Source organism: Lontra canadensis, unplaced genomic scaffold (genome assembly GCF_010015895.1).
Source record: "Lontra canadensis isolate GAN:19392208 unplaced genomic scaffold, GSC_riverotter_1.0 scaffold35, whole genome shotgun sequence".
In the NCBI taxonomy this organism is placed as follows: domain Eukaryota; kingdom Metazoa; phylum Chordata; class Mammalia; order Carnivora; family Mustelidae; genus Lontra; species Lontra canadensis.
This window is the reverse complement of record NW_022631029.1, coordinates 15,917,858-15,934,823: the sequence shown is the minus strand read 5'-3', so window position 1 is coordinate 15,934,823 and position 16,966 is coordinate 15,917,858. Positions and strand designations below refer to the sequence as shown.

The window sequence follows — 16,966 nt, the reverse complement described above, 5'->3', positions numbered from 1 at the left end:
CCTTCCTACAAGTGTTCATTCATTCACTCATTTAACATCTTTTAAATTTTAATTCCGGTATGATCATTCAACAGATATTTGTTAAGCATCTATTATGTGTCAAGCCCAAGGTGAAGAAGATGGACATGATTGCCTGCCTGATGGGATTTATAATCTGATCACAGCTTGTCTTCCTGGTTCATAGACAGCCATATTCTCACTGTGTCCTCACATGGCAGAAGGGGCAAGGAAGCTCTCTGGGTTCACTTTTGTAAGGGCACTAATCTCATTTAGGAGGGCTCTGCCCTCATGACCTAAGCACTTCCCAAAGCCTCACCTCCAAACACCGTCATGCTGGGGATTAGTTTTCAGCATAAGAATTTGGGGGGGATGCAAAGATTCACTCTATAGCACTAGGCAATTATGAGAAAAGAGTCTAAGGATGTGGCTCTCCCTCTGAAGCCTAGAGTTAGTGTGGTGGTGAAAGTGAGGGAAAAGCACAAAAACATTCTGTAGAGATAGTAAGGACTTGACTATGTAAAACTTTAAGCCAACTGGGGGCGCCTGGGTGGCTCAGTTGGTTAAGTGTTCAACTATTGATTTTGGCTCAGGTGATGATCTCAGGGTCATGAGATTGAGCCCTGTGTCGGGCTCCATCTGGGCGTGGAGTCTGCTCAAGATCATCTCTCTCCCTGTCCCTCTGCCCCTCTGCACACTGTTTTCTCTCTCTCTCTCTCTCTCTCTCTCTGTTAAAAAAAATTTTTTTTCAAGCCAATGTAGTGATTTTGAATTTTGCTCTAAGAGTGAATTTTTAAAAACTCACCCTGGACTGGATTAGAGGGAATCTAGATTGGCTGGGGGAAGAACAAGGGAGAGATTCTAGAAGCATAGACTAACATGGTGGCAGTGGGTATAGAGATATGTCAGCATATTCAAGAACTAAGGTTAGGACCTAAAATGGATCCCTAAATATTTCCAGCTCATCTTCCCTTACAGAGACTAGCAAGACCTCAGATTCCTCATGTGCTAAACCAAACTCCTGGATCACCCAAACCAGTTTCCTCACCTCAGGTTCCCAGTTCATGCAGTGGTACCAACACTGTTTCATTTCCAGAATCCAGACTGTAAACTGCCTCATTCTCTCTTCAGACTAGCTTCCTCTGTGTAATAGGAAATATGGTAACTAACCATTGGATCTGAGTTTTACTTCTTTTGGCTTCATCTTTACTGGAGACTCTCTCATTTTCAGACCCAGTTTCAAAAGTTCTAGGGAAACACAGTTGGCCCAGATTAGGTCAGGTGTCCACATAAGGACCAATCAACTCAGGTTGTAGGCTCACTAGGAACATGGTAACTCCCAGGAAGCAATACGGTTACAGGCTGCTATTCCAAAGAGAAGGGGAAGGAGTTTTAAGCAGTCCCTTAGCTCTCTTCTGCTGTCTGGATGAGAGATTACAGTTGTTCCTTGGAAGTGCCAAGGGCGAAGAAAGGAGAAATAAGTGGAAATGGGGGGACAAAAAAAAACAGATTTTGCCTCAACATGAGAGAAGACTTTTAACAAAGTTATTTGAAGATGAAATGTGATCTTTGAAAGAAGTACACACACAGTTCCTGATACTCAGGTATAAATTAGATAATCACTTGGTAAGAATGTTGTAGAAGGCAACCCTCAAACACTGAAAATCCAACACTGACATTCGAAAACTCTTATAGAAAGCCAACCAAAATTAAACAATAGCATCTTAATACTTATTTGAGTCCATTTTAAGAGATATACAAGAGTTCCTCACTTAGTTTGAGCTTCCTACTTCAAATGGGAGATGAATCCTATGAAGAAAAAACATTCAAGTTTAAAAAAAGAAAGATATCTTCTTAGTTTTTTTTTTCTTTTATATACTAGTTAAACATATTTCTGAACCAGCATTCTGTTTTCTGAGGCAGAAAATTAAATTTTTCTGTCATGGCTATAAGGAAGCAAGTTGTGTGTCTCCAGATTTACCCCAAATTGTGTGTACCACACATGATGAAGAAACAATAGCATGCTTCTGGCAGGTGGAGAAAGCAACATGGATGGAAAATAGAGAGTGGGTTGCAAAAACAGCGTTACAGATTGTTAGGGAAACTTACAGCAATGAGTGGCATTCAGTATCCTGAACTGCCAAAGAAACCCTTTCAATAGTCATGCATTTGATAAATATGGAGAAGTGCCCACTCTGTGCCAGGCACTCTGCTGGGTAGGAGGCAATGGAGGGCGACTACATACATCAAATAATCAAACAAATGAGTTAATTATGAACTGAGACAAGATCTCTTAGTGAGAAGATCACAGTTGCTCTATTAGAAGGGGTAACAAAGGAACTCAGCTAGACTGGAGAGGGTGGTTAGGGAAGACTTCCCAAGAGAGTGATACTTGAGCTAAAATCAAGTTGAATATGACTTTACCAGGCCAAGGAAGAGTAAGAACAAGGGAGGAGAGTGTACTGTAGACAAGGGGGAACAGCCTGGGCAAAGGCCCCATGATAGTAGGGAGCATGACATGTTCCAGAAATTGAGAGAAGACCAGCATGGCTGGAACTTAGTGAGAGGGAGAATAATGCAAGATGAGGTTGGAAAAAGTACATAGAGATTAGTTTATGCAAAGCCTCAAAGGTGAGCATAGAGATTCTGGTTTTACTCTCAAGTACAGTATCTTCCCAATGAGACTGAAGGGTTTTAAACAAGAGGTTGACATAATCAGATTGGAATTTTGGCTGTGGTGTGGACAGAAGAGAAGGGAAGCCAGAATGAATGGCAATGAGGGGATCCATTAAGAGTTTTTGCTACAGATAATATGAAGCAAGATAATCATTAGGCTTTGGTGGTAGAAGTAGAGTTGGCAAGAAAGGTGAATTCAAAACACATTTAGGAGGGAAATTGACAGAAATTTTCATAAGAGTCCTGAGAATGTTTCACTCCACGATTCCTTCCTCTAAGACAGAGGCTGTTAAGTTACAGCCTGTGGGCCAAATCCTGTTCATTGCCAGATTTTTTGGTAAGATTTTACTGGAATACAGCAATGCCCGTTCGTTTACTTGTTTATGTGTGCTTTCACATTACTGCAGCACTGCGGAATAGTTGCAACAGAGACCTCATGCTTGTAAAGCCCAATGTATTGGGGCGCCTGGGTAGCTCAGTGGGTTAGGCTTCTGCCTTCGGGTCAGGTCATGATCTCAGGGTCCTGGGATCAAGCCCCACATCGGACTCTGCTCAGCAGGGAGCCTGCTTCCCTCTCCCTCTCTCAGCCTACCTTTCTGCCTACTTGTGATCTCTGTCTGTGAAATAAATAAATAAAAATATTTTTTAAAAAAGCCCAATGTATTTTCTGTCTGGTTCTGCACAGAAAAGCTTTGCCAACCATGGAATTTATACTGCTCAAAACAGCACCTCCATGGTATTCCAAGGTATAGACATGCCTAATATAGGAGTCCAAAAGTCCGTGAATGGGCTTTAGGTAATCTCCAACCTCCTGAAATTGGAAGTAATATTTATCTGATCAGCCCACAGCGTCCTTTTTGTACAACCCATGTTTTAATTCATTTTCTGCTGGCTAGAATGCTTCTTCCATCAGACTGTGAGCTCTTTGATTCCCCAGGACCTGACACACAGAAGTTCAGTAAATGGTGACTGAATATGTAGAGAGATGATTAAGCTAGCTGTTGGCCTCATATCTTGTATTTCTGTATAGATATAGATATATATGTGTGTACACACATAATATACGTAGAGGAAACACATTAATGAAATAAATGTAAAGTTGTTCTTGGAAACAAAATCTTGCTTTTAAATGAAGGAGCTGAAACCATAGTCTGTCTTCTCTGAGGACATTCTCCTCAGTTATAAAAATATCTGATTCAGTTAATGCTCAGTGCCTCACTTCAAAAAAATCTATCATGCAATTGGGAAGAAAACAGTGAGGTATTCTTATTTTGGCCAAGATTTTAATATTTGATAAATCTGGCCATTGTGAAAATTCACAAGATGGTATTTGTTCTTCATCTGCTCTGTATTTTTGTATGTGGTATTTCATGTGACTCCATTATCTTGACTCTTAAATAAAACACATCTTCTGGTGACAGTATCCAGTAGGCATAGGTGTACCTGGAAGTCCTTTCTCTAGTTTCAAGAGAAGAGGGAGTTGTGGGAGGCCTGCTGAGTCCACGAGAGGAAAGGGGAAGACACAACATTACCTGAACACGCTCAGAGAGCAGGTCTGACTGGAAAGGATGTTGTTCACCCACCAAAGGAGTTTAGAGGCTTTCCTAGCAAGTAGATAGAGTCAGCCCTCGGGAGAAAAGGATTATAATCAGAGCTGAGGAGAGCAGCCAAAGCATCAAGTACAAAGGACAAGGCAGATGTGAAAATGGTGGAACAAAGAGCAAGAAAAAATTCCAGAGCACAGCCACTGAGGTAAGAGACCAGGGAGACGTTCAGAACTCTAGCCGGGCTGGCATGTTGTTAGTGTGCCTCAGCTGAACTCCCACTTCCTTAGATGTTTGCTGCTTTCTGAGTTAGGAAGGCATAGGGTTTAAAGAAGCTGATCAAGGGTCAAGTTAATTAGTATTAAATATCACATATGAAAATGAAAACATATAAGATATAGGTGCTAGACTGTACACCTGTGCTTATCAATAAGACACCAAAAAAATGCTCTGGAGAAAATGAAATTGTTAAATATATACTAAGTAAAATAAAAACAACAAGCAAAAACAATGCCACCAGGATGGGAAAATAGTGCAACCTGAAGTATTTCTCAAGTTGTGGTCTATGGACTTAGGATCCCAAAAGTGTGACAGTTCTAGATGCGTGCATGGGGACTATCCTCCTCTTGGAAGATTCACAGTGTGTTAAAAGCTCTCAAAAGTCCTATAAGAAAAAGTCCTGATTGACTATGTTTAGCCCAATATTTTCCATATTATAATTATAATTAACAACTCTTTTTTTTTTGCAAAATATACTTTATAAATGCATACTTAGTAAAAGGCCAAACAAACACATTGCTTTGATCAAAATTTCTTAGTTGTGTAAGATCTTCTGAGTCTTAAGTTAAAATAATATCACTTGTCAAGAGAACTCTAACTATTTTTAAAAGATAAAATTACATCCACATTATAACCAGAATAAACTCACACCATGTACTATAACTCAAAGTACAGAGGCAATAAAAGAAAAGAGTAATACATTTGATTACAGAAAAATTTTTTTAAACTATTGCATGGCAAAAGAAAAAAACTGTGTAAGCAAAAACACATGACAAAGTGAGGGGAAACAAAAAACCTGATAGAAGAAGGGGCAAAGACATGAATACACGCACAAATAGATTTTTTTTAAAAAGCGTATATGCGTATACCTACATATTACATGCCTGGCCTTATGCACATGAAAATCAGTCAGCTCCATTCATAATGCCCATATTGAGAACAAATGCAAATCAGAACTACTTTAAGCTACCAGTTTTTATCTCTCAGGTTGGAAAGCATTTAAACTTGACCACATACTCTTATGGCATGGCTGTGGAGAAATCAGCACTGACCTGCATGGCTGGAGGGAATGCAGATGGCACAGTCCCTGTGGAGGGAATTTGTTAGTATCTAACAAAACCAAGTATCTATTTACCTTTTGTCCCAGAAATTCCACTTCTAGGAATTTACCTTGAAGATATATCTCCAAGTATACAAAAATTGGTAGCTCAAGGTTATTCACAGCACTATTAATTGCAGTGATTGCAAAATATTGAAAACATGCCCAAACATGAGAGAGTGGTGAAATACATGATAGTCTAGCCAGACGTGGAGTACTACACAGCCATAAAAAAGAATGAAATGCTCTCTATGAACTGGAGGTGAATGATTTCCAGGTTATGTTTTAAGTTTACTTTTGCATTAGACACAGTCTGCTTATTTTTTACAAAAAGAAACATAGGAGATACCAGAATGAACTTGATTGCCTATAGAGGAGCCGGTAAGAATGGCATGGAAGTGATGAGGGGTTGGAAACAGACTGAGAGGCATGGGGGAAATGTAACTCTTACCTGAATAAGACTTTCTGTGTATTTTGACTTTTGAACTGTTAACATTTTATATACTCAACAACGAAAATAATGAAAATCAACACTTAATGGACAAAAAAGATTTTTTTCCTATTAATATTTCTCTTTAATCTTATATTAACATATAATACAAACAAAAGTGGATGGATCCAACTGTATTTCAAAGAAATAATACAACCACACTGAAAAGGAAGGAGAACTAACTCAAATAAATTTAGAACATACTATTTGACTATTTTATACTATTTTAACAAAGGAATGAAAAGAACCCTAAACAGAGAACTCTAGAGAGTAGGCTTGGGGTTTTCTGTTGGTTGTTTTGTTTTGTTTTGTTTTGTTTGCTTAACAATTCTGAAACTACTTTTGACATGTTCTATAGTTCAGAAAAGAAGTACATTTATTGAGGATAATGGGAGCCAGGTTCCTCGCTGTCAAAGGAGTTACAAATATGGAAAGAGGAGAGATGAGCATGAACGTGTGGTGTTGCATTAGTATTGAAGAAATGAGCCCATAATTATAGAATAGGGATCATCAAACTTTTTTCTGTAAAGGGCCAAACAGCAAATACTTAATTCCTTCACTATAGCACAAAAATAGCCATAGACAATACATAACAAGTAAATATGACTTTATTCCAATAAAATTTTATTTATAGACACTGACATTTGAATTTTATATAATTATCATATGTCATGAAACATTATTATCTTTCTTTTTCACCCACTTAAAAATGTAAAAATCATTCTCAATTTGCACACTGTGCAAAAACAGGCATTGAGTCAGACTTTGCCCACAGGCCATAGTTTGCCAATCCCATTTAGATAGAGAAATGATGATAGATAAATAGATAGATAGTAAATAGCAAGTGTGATAAAGTGTCTAAGTTGGGGAATCTGGATGAATGATATGTAGGAGTTCTTTGTACTCTTCTTTTTTTTTAAATTTATTTATTTTATTTTATTTTTTTAATTTTATTTTTTATAAACATATAATATATTTTTCCCCCAGGGGTACAGGTCTGTGAATCGCCAGGTTTACACACTTCACAGCACTCACCATAGCACATACCCTCCTCAATGTCCATAGCCCCACCACCCCAACCCCCCTCCCCCCAGCAACCCTCAGTTTGTTTTGTGAGATTAAGAGTCACTTATGGTTTATCTCCCTCCCAATCCCATCTTGCTTCATTTACTCTTCCCCTACCCCCTTAACCCCCCATGTTGCATCTCCTCTCCCTCATATCAGGGAGATCATATGATAGTTGTCTTTCTCCGATTGACTTATTTCACTAAGCATGATACCCTCTAGTTCCATCCACGTCATCGCAAATGGCAAGATTTCATTTCTTTTGATGGCTGCATAGTATTCCATTGTGTATATATATACCACATCTTCTTTATCCATTCGTCTGTTGATGGACATCTAGGTTCTTTCCATAGTTTGGCTATTGTAGACATTGCTGCTATAAACATTCGGGTGCACGTGCCCCTTCGGATCACTACGTTTGTATCTTTAGGGTAAATACCCAGCAGTGCAATTGCTGGGTCATAGGGTAGCTCTATTTTCAACATTTTGAGGAACCTCCATGCTGTTTTCCAGAGTGGTTGCACCAGCTTGCATTCCCACCAACAGTGTAGGAGGGTTTCCCTTTCTCTGCATCCTCGCCAGCATCTGTCATTTCCTGACTTGTTAATTTTAGCCATTCTGACTGGTGTGAGGTGGAATCTCATTGTGGTTTTGATTTGTATTTCCCTGATGCCGAGTGATATGGAGCACTTTTTCATGTGTCTGTTGGCCATCTGGATGTCTTCTTTGCAGAAATGTCTGTTCATGTCTTCTGCCCATTTCTTGATTGGATTATTTGTTCTTTGGGTGTTGAGTTTGCTAAGTTCTTTATAGATTCTGGACACTAGCCCTTTATCTGATATGTCGTTTGCAAATATCTTCTCCCATTCTGTCAGTTGTCTTTTGGTTTTGTTAACTATTTCCTTTGCTGTGCAGAAGCTTTTGATCTTGATAAAATCCCAATAGTTCATTTTTGCCCTTGCTTCCCTTGCCTTTGGCGATGTTCCTAGGAAGATGTTGCTGCGGCTGAGGTCGAAGAGGTTGCTGCCTGTGTTCTCCTCAAGGATTTTGATGGATTCCTTTCTCACATTGAGGTCCTTCATCCATTTTGAGTCTATTTTCGTGTGTGGTGTAAGGAAATGATCCAATTTCATTTTTCTGCATGTGGCTGTCCAATTTTCCCACACCATTTATTGAAGAGGCTGTCTTTTTTCCATTGGACATTCTTTCCTGCTTTGTCGAAGATTAGCTGACCATAGAGTTGAGGGTCTATTTCTGGGCTCTCTATTCTGTTCCATTGATCTATGTGTCTGTTTTTGTGCCAGTACCATGCTGTCTTGATGATGACAGCTTTGTAATAGAGCTTGAAGTCCAGAATTGTGATGCCACCAACTTTGGCTTTCTTTTTCAATATTCCTTTGGCTATTCACGGTCTTTTCTGGTTCCATATAAATTTTAGGATTATTTGTTCCATTTCTTTGAAAAAAATGGATGGTACTTTGATAGGAATTGCATTAAATGTGAAGATTGCTTTAGGTAGCATAGACATTTTCACAATATTTATTCTTCCAATCCAGGAGCATGGAACATTTTTCCATTTCTTTGTGTCTTCCTCAATTTCTTTCATGAGTACTTTATAGTTTTCTGTGTATAGATTCTTAGTCTCTTTGGTTAGGTTTATTCCTAGGTATCTTATAGTTTTGGGTGCAATTGTAAATGGGATGGACTCCTTAATTTCTCTTTCTTCTGTCTTGTTGTTGGTGTAGAGAAATGCAACTGATTTCTGTGCATTGATTTTATATCCTGACACTCTACTGAATTCCTCTACAAGTTCTAGCAGTTTTGGAGTGGAATCTTTTGGGTTTTCCACATATAGTATCATATCATCTGCGAAGAGTGATAGTTTGACTTCTTCTTTGCCGATTTGGATGCCTTTAATTTCTTTTTGTTGTCTGATTGCTGAGGCTAGGACTTCTAGTACTATGTTGAATAGCAGTGGTGATAACGGACATCCCTGCCGTGTTCCTGACCTTAGAGGAAAAGCTTTCAGTTTTTCTCCATTGAGAATGATATTTGCGATGGGTTTTTCATAGATGGCTTTGATAATATTGAGGTATGTGCCCTCTATCCCTATACTTTGAAGAGTTTTGATCAGGAAGGGATGCTGTACTTTGTCAAATGCTTTTTCAGCATCTATGGAGAGTATCATATGGTTCTTGTTCTTTCTTTTATTAATGTGTTGTATCACATTGATTGATTTGCGGATGTTAAACCAACCTTGCAGCCCTGGAATAAATCCCACTTGGTCGTGGTGAATAATCCTTTTAATGTACTGTTGAATCCTATTGGCTAGTATTTTGGTGAGAATTTTTGTATCTGTGCTCATCAAGGATATTGGTCTGTAGTTCTCTTTTTTGATGGGATCCTTGTCTGGTTTTGGGATCAAGGTGATGCTGGCCTCATAAAATGAGTTTGGAAGTTTTCCTTCCATTTCTATTTTTTGGAACAGTTTCAGGAGAATAGTATTTAGTTCTTCTTTAAATGTTTGGTAGAATTCCCCCGGGAAGCCGTCTGGCCCTGGGCTTTTGTTTGTTTGGAGGTTTTTGATGACTGTTTCAATCTCCTTACTGGTTATGGGTCTGTTCAGGCTTTCTATTTCTTCCTGGTTCAGTTGTGGTGGTTTATATGTCTCTAGGAATGCATCCATTTCTTCCAGATTGTCAAATTTGTTTGTGTAGAGTTGCTCATAGTATGTTCTTATAATTGTCTGTATTTCTTTGGTGTTAGTTGTGATCTCTCCTCTTTCATTCATGATTTTATTTATTTGGGTCCTTTCTCTTTTCTTTTTGATAAGTCTGGCCAGGGGCTTATCAATCTTATTAATTCTTTCAAAGAACCAGCTCCTAGTTTCGTTGATTTGTTCTATTGTTTTTTTGGTTTCTGTTTCATTGATTTCTGCTCTGATCTTTATGATTTCTCTTCTCCTGCTGGGTTTAGGGTTTCTTTCTTGTTCTTTCTCCAGCTCCTTTAGGTGTAGGGTTAGGTTGTGTACCTGAGACCTTTCTTGTTTCTTGAGAAAGGCTTGTACCGCTATATATTTTCCTCTCAGGACTGCCTTTGTTGTGTCCCACAGATTTTGAACCGTTGTGTTTTCATTATCATTTGTTTCCATGAATTTGTTCAATTCTTCTTTAATTTCCTGGTTGACCCATTCATTCTTTAGAAGGACGCTGTTTAGTCTCCATGTATTTGGGTTCTTTCCAAATTTCCTCTTGTGAGCGAGTTCTAGCTTCAGAGCATTGTGGTCTGAAAATATGCAGGGAATGATCCCAATCTTTTGATACCGGTTGAGACCTGATTTAGGACCGAGGATGTGATCTATTCTGGAGAATGTTCCATGTGCACTAGAGAAGAATGTGTATTCTGTTGCTTTGGGATGAAATGTTCTGAATATATCTGTGATGTCCATCTGGTCCAGTGTGTCATTTAAGGCCTTTATTTCCTTGTTGATCTTTTGCTTGGATGATCTGTCCATTTCAGTGAGGGGAGTGTTAAAGTCCCCTACTATTATTGGATTATTGTTGATGTGTTTCTTTGATTTTGCAATTAATTGGTTTATATAGTTGGCTGCTCCCACATTAGGGGCATAGATATTTAAAATTGTTAGATCTTCTTGTTGGACAGATCCTTTGAGTATGATATAGTGTCCTTCCTCATCTCTTATTATAGTCTTTGGCTTAAAATCTAATTGATCTGATATAAGGATTGCCACTCCTGCTTTCTTCTGATGTCCATTAGCATGGCAAATTCTTTTCCACCCCCTCACTTTAAATCTGGAGGTGTCTTTGGGTTTAAAATGAGTTTCCTGTAGGCAACATATAGATGGGTTTTGTTTTTTTATCCATTCTGATACCCTGTGTCTTTTGATTGGGGCATTTAGGCCATTAACATTCAGGGTTACTATTGAGAGATATGAATTTAGTGCCATTGTATTGCCTGTAAGGTGACTGTTATTGTATATTGTTTCTGTTCCTTTCTGATCTACTACTTTCAGGGTCTTTCTTTGCTTAGAGGACCCCTTTCAATATTTCCTGTAGAGCTGGTTTGGTGTTTGCAAATTCTTTCAGTTTTTGTTTGTCCTGGAAGCTTTTAATCTCTCCTTCTATTTTCAATGATAGCCTAGCTGGATATAGTATTCTTGGCTGCATGTTTTTCTCGTTTAGTACTCTGAATATATCATGCCAGCTCTTTCTGGCCTGCCAGGTCTCTGTGGATAAGTCTGCTGCCAATCTAATATTTTTACCATTGTATGTTACAGACTTCTCCCTGGCTGCTTTCAGGATTTTCTTTTTGTCACTAAGACTTGTAAATTTTACTATTAGTAAAATAGTAAAATGGGGTATGGACCTATTCTTATTGATTTTGAGGGGGCTTCTCTGAACCTCCTGGATTTTGATGCTTGTTCCCTTTGCCATATTGGGGAAATTCTCTCCAATAATTCTCTCCAATATACCTTCTGCTCCCCTCTCTCTTTCTTCTTCTTCTGGAATGCCAATTATTCTAATGTTGTTTCGTCTTATGGTGTCACTTAGCTCTCGAATTCTGCCCTCGTGGTCCAGTAGCTGTTTGTCCCTCTTTTGCTCAGCTTCTTTATTCTCTGTCATTTGGTCTTCTATATCGGTAATTCTTTCTTCTGCCTCATTTATTCTAGCAGTGAGAGCCTCCATTTTTCATTGTACCTCATTAATAGCTTTTTTGATTTTAATTTGGTTAGATTTTAGTTCTTTTATTTCTCCAGAAAGGGCTTTTATATCTCCCGAGAGGGTTTCTCTAATATCTTCCATGCCTTTTTCGAGCCCGGCTAGAACCTTGAGAATCGTCATTCTGAACTCTAGATCTGACATATTACCAATGTCTGTGTTGATTAGGTCCCTAGCCTTTGGTACTGCCTCTTGTTCTTTTTTTTGTGGTGAATTTTTCCGCCTTGTCATTTTGTCCAGATAAGAGTATATGAAGGAACAAGTAAGATACTAAAAGGGTGGCAACAACCCCCGGAAAATATGCTTTAGCCAAATCAAAAGAGATCCCAAATCGTGAGAGGGGGGAAGGGGATAAAAAGAGGTTCAGAAAGAAAAAAAAAAAAAAAAGAAAAAAGAAACAAATAAAAAAAGAAAACCAATAATGAAAAAATATAAAAAGGAAAATATATATATATATATATATATATTAGATAAACTAGTTAAAAAACGTTAAAAAAGAAAAGGGTAAAAGTTAAAAGAAATTTAGCAGAAGAAGAGAAAAAAAATTGAAAAAGAAAAAAAAATTAAATTAACTGCAAGGCTAAAGAATCATGGGGAGAAAGCCATGAGTTCCGTGCTTTGCTTTCTCCTCCTCTGGAATTCCGCTGCTCTCCTTGGTATTGAAACTGCACTCCTTGGTAGGTGAACTTGGTCCTGGCTGGGTTTCTTGTTGATCTTCTGGGGGAGGGGCCTGTTGTAGTGATTCTCAAGTGTCTTTGCCCCAGGCGGAGTTGCACCGCCCTTACCAGGGGTCCGGCTGAGTAATCCACTCGGGTTTGCTTTCGGGAGCTTTTGTTCCCTGAGCGCTTTCCGTAGAGTTCCAGAGGACGGGAATGAAGATGGCGGCCTCCCAGTCTCCGGCCCGGAGGAGCCTAGAGCCCGGGGCCCCACTCCTCAGTGCGCCCTCAGAGAACAGCGCCCAATTACTCCCGTCTCCGTGGACTCCGGCCGCGCTCCGAGCTGACCGAGCCTGCGACCGGTTCAAGGTAACCCCGAGCTGAGAGTCACTCCTCGGCTCCGTCTCTGTAGCCGGCTTCCCCATTCTAATAGCTGCAAGCTCTGCGACGCTCAGACACCCCCGATCCTTCTGTGACCCTGCGGGACCTGAGGCCACGCTGACCCCGCGTGGGCTTCACCCTGGTTAAGTCTCTGGAGCGATGTCCCTCAGCGGAACAGACTTTTAAAAGTCCTGATTTTGTGCTCCGTTGCCCCGCCGCTTGCCGGGAGCCGGCCCCTCCCCCCGCGATCTATCTTCCCGTCGCTTTGGATTCACTTTTCTGCCAGTCCTACCTTTCAGAAAGTGGTTGATTTTCTGTTTCCAGAATTGCTGTTCTTCTTCTCTTCAATCTCCCGTTGGATTTGTAGGTGTTTGCAATCTTTAGATAAGCTATCTAGCTGATCTCCCGCTACCTGAAGTAGTCTCAGCCTGCTGCTTCTCCGCCATCTTGACTCCTCCCTCTCTTTGTACTCTTCTTTCAAAGAAGTACTCTTTGTACTTTTCTTACAGAAAAGCTGTAAATCTGAAATTATTTTAAACAACCAAAAAAAAAAATCACAAAAGGAAGAACTCTGCACTTTTCATAGCTACTACAGAGAAGGAAAAACATTAATCAAGTCACTGGCCTGAGAAGTGAACATCTTACCTTTTATAATAGTCATACAACCCCCGTGTCCATGGACCGTGAGGAGGAGCTACTCCTGCCGGAGTTTAGAGTTTCTGATTTATCACTGAGGATGTCTTCATATGATAACATTATTTCTGTTGCTGGTGTTCCCCGTTGCTCTCCAGCACTCCTACTGAGTAACGAGGTCACCAGGACTTGTAATTTGTATGTGACCTTGTAATTTTCCATAATGTGGGGATTTGGGGTCTACAGTAATGAAATGGGCTAAATGAAAGGTGCTTATCAGAAAATGCCCCATTAGCTTGGAAGTCTGCGACAATTCCTTTCTGATGTCCTTAATGTGTTGTTATGAAATTCAGTTACTCAGCACGTTCACCTTGCTTATTTCACTAGCCATAATCAGTGATAGCTAAGGTGAGGAGGAGAGACTGTAAGTATCTTAAAATATGGCAAATAGGAATTGGGTAATTTTTACGTTGAGATAATTTTTTTTTGCAGGAAGAGTGAATGACTTTCATGGAAAACCTCTGCTGTAGATACTTGTAACCATTCTACCTTCCTTGACTGGTTTAATTCCAACAAAATCCAATTCCTGCTACCTTGGTTTATCATTGTAGGGAAAGCCACACTATGATTTTTACCAATAATGAAGATGATGGTGGTCATAGCTGTATCCAGATCCATGCCAAGTGGTTTTCATCCTTCTTTTTTTTTTCCATTTAGTCCTAAAGCAGAACTCTGAGGTACTGTCGTTATCTCCTCTTTCTAAAAGAGACTTACTATGTAAGTTGTATGGCCAAGTTTTTGCATGGGAGAACATGGAACCGGGATTGACCTGGAGAGCCAGTGCTCTTACTTCCTGCTGGGACTGTCTCCCATTGTAAATAAAGACAGAAATATAGAAATTTAGAAAGAACTTGTTTAGTCATGAGGACATGCCCATGCTCCTGCTGAGAAGAATAAGATAAACAAAAGAGATGCTAGTATTAATGCAAGCACGAATTCATGTTGGATCACTTTCCCTTACTGCCCCCATCCCCAGAAGCTTACTAACAAGTTTAGAGATGAGAAAGGCTTCAAGTGGAGTGCACAGTGACGCGAGCCCCTGGATGTCACCCTCTTGCATCACACTCATTCAGGGACCTCCTAGAGGGACCAAGAAGACCAGAAAAGAATGGAGGAGGAAGGGGAGTAAAGAACTTGGGAAATAAGGTTGGCAGTTGGAGGCAGAGGAGCGGGAATGTAGGAGTGGCTTTCCAGAGTGGTTTTGCCCCCATTCTTAGTGGGAGAACTGAAGGAACGGGTCACTTGAGGGACCAGCTCCCCTCACTCTACCTTCTTTTGCCCTCCGATGCTCTAAAGACTGAGTGAGTGCCTGCTGACCCCACCATTGTGTCTAGTCCCTAATGGCTCCAAGACCACTTTCTGTTTCAGATCACATTTGGAATGTTGTCATGGAGGTAACATATGACTTTGCCAGGTTTCCTTACCCAAAGATCATTAAGAAGCTTTGTCTCTACTGCATTTCTTCTGAATTATCAAAATAATTTTTTTAAAGATTTTATTTATTTATTTGACAGACAGAGATCACAAGTAGGCAGAGAAGCAGTCAGAGACAGAGGAGGAAGCAGGCTCCCCACTGAGCAGAGAGCCCAATGCGGGGCTCGATCCCAGGACCCTGGGATCATGACCTGAGTGGAAGGCAGAGGCTTTCACCCACTGAGCCACCCAGGTGCCCCCAAAATAATTTTCTTATAGGAGAGGAACTGGGTATAGTTTAATAGCCACAGTAATAAACTTTTGAGAGGAATAGTCATCTTTAATCTAGTTGATATATTTGTGGAACAACTACTGAGTTCAGTGATTGACAATATATTAACCCATTTATAGAACTGAATATTAACTTCTGGACATTCTGTCCTTCTGAAATATGAAGGAGGGGAAAAAATGTTTCTCTGTGGAAGTCCCAGGGAATTAAAAACCCAATGGAAAGATAAAATTTATATATGAAATTGCAGACCTGTTGTTTATTTACTTTCTTCTTTTCTTTTTAGGGACTGGTTAAATATGTTGAGCCCACCGATCATTCCTCCCAGTCAACACCCAACAGACCAGCATCTGGATTCTTCTGGAAGCTTGAGCGCCCAAGGTGGGACTATGGGAAATGTTATGCATAAAAAAATAAAAATCATTAACTACAAATAGAGAAAATCAGTCACTTTGAGATGCCACTGTTTTTATTAAATGCTAATCATTTAGGCTCACACCCCCAAAATGAGATACCCTGTGCCTCATTTTATAGGATAATAAGTCCTTCGGTATCAAATTGACTTTCATCTGGATTCCAGGCCTGCCAGCTCCTGCTGTGTGGCCTGTAGGACGTTTGGTTACCATATTTGTAAAGTAAGACTGAAAGTCATAGCATCCGCCTGGAAGTTTTTTGTGAAGATTCATAAAGCACTTATATTAGCACCTACAAAATACTAGCAGTTCGTTTTATTATAAAGCAGACACCACGCTCCTACATCACTAGATACATGTTTTCATTCACACAGGGATATTTGTCTTTAAAGGTAAAGCCAGCACAGAGTTATAGCAATTAGTGTTAGCAATGGAGGAATGGGAAGGAAGCAGGAATGAAAATTTGCCTGGGGTTCCCTTTGTGGGCGAGAGTCATAGAAATGAACCATCAGTTTTTGGTTGTGAGCAGGGAACGTGATTGTCTGGAGTACGCAGAAGAGGAAGGGAAAAGAACCTTTGGTGGAAATGGGGATTGGGATGGAAGGGGTAGAGTGACAGATAACCTCAGAGTAGGACTCCCTGAAATGGCCTTTTGAGTTGGGCTTCCGAAGAGGGAAGCACGATATCTGAAGTTAAAACAAATAATACAGGAACTGAAGCCAATATAAATTGCTCCAACAAAGGTGCCAGGTTTTTTCCCCTAACTGCCCCAGGGAGAAAGTGGAGCATCCCATTTTTCTTCAGGTATGGAAAATTCAGAGTGAGAGCTCATACATCTGAGTTGTACATTTTGGCCGCCCAAGGGATGGAGATGTCTCTGTGATTTACTGTCTGAAATAGATTATGCCCCTCAAATTGGGAATCTTTTTAGAGGTGTACATTTATAATTACTTATGACAGAAAAATAGAATCTTGGCTGTCAGGAGGAGACCTTGCTGTGAGAGAACAAATAATATGTTATGTTAAGTGTCCTAAATAAACCACAGGAACAGAGAGTGTGGTCCTTGAGCAAAGGCACCCAAGATATATATTAGTGAGAAGTGGCTGAAAGGATGGCTTCGAGTCACCATTACAAAGTGATGTTTTGACAGCAGGAGCTCAGTTATGTTGAAGGTAAACAGAACTTCCAACGGGGGCAAATTAACAGAATAAATTCAGAAGATTATAGAAAT

The 16,966-nt window shown here is 39.8% G+C and overlaps 1 protein-coding gene across 5 annotated transcripts in view; it reads left to right on the top strand.

The window, feature by feature from the left end:
* CFAP20DC (CFAP20 domain containing) overlaps positions 1 to 16,966 on the top strand; it is a 251,483-nt gene that overhangs the window by 224,182 nt on the left and 10,335 nt on the right. For all 5 annotated transcript variants that reach the window (XM_032868454.1, XM_032868452.1, XM_032868453.1 and 2 more), the window contains one exon: positions 15,608 to 15,702. In XM_032868454.1, coding sequence (XP_032724345.1) covers positions 15,608 to 15,702 — 95 coding nt within the window. The remainder of the gene's footprint in view (positions 1 to 15,607; positions 15,703 to 16,966) is intronic.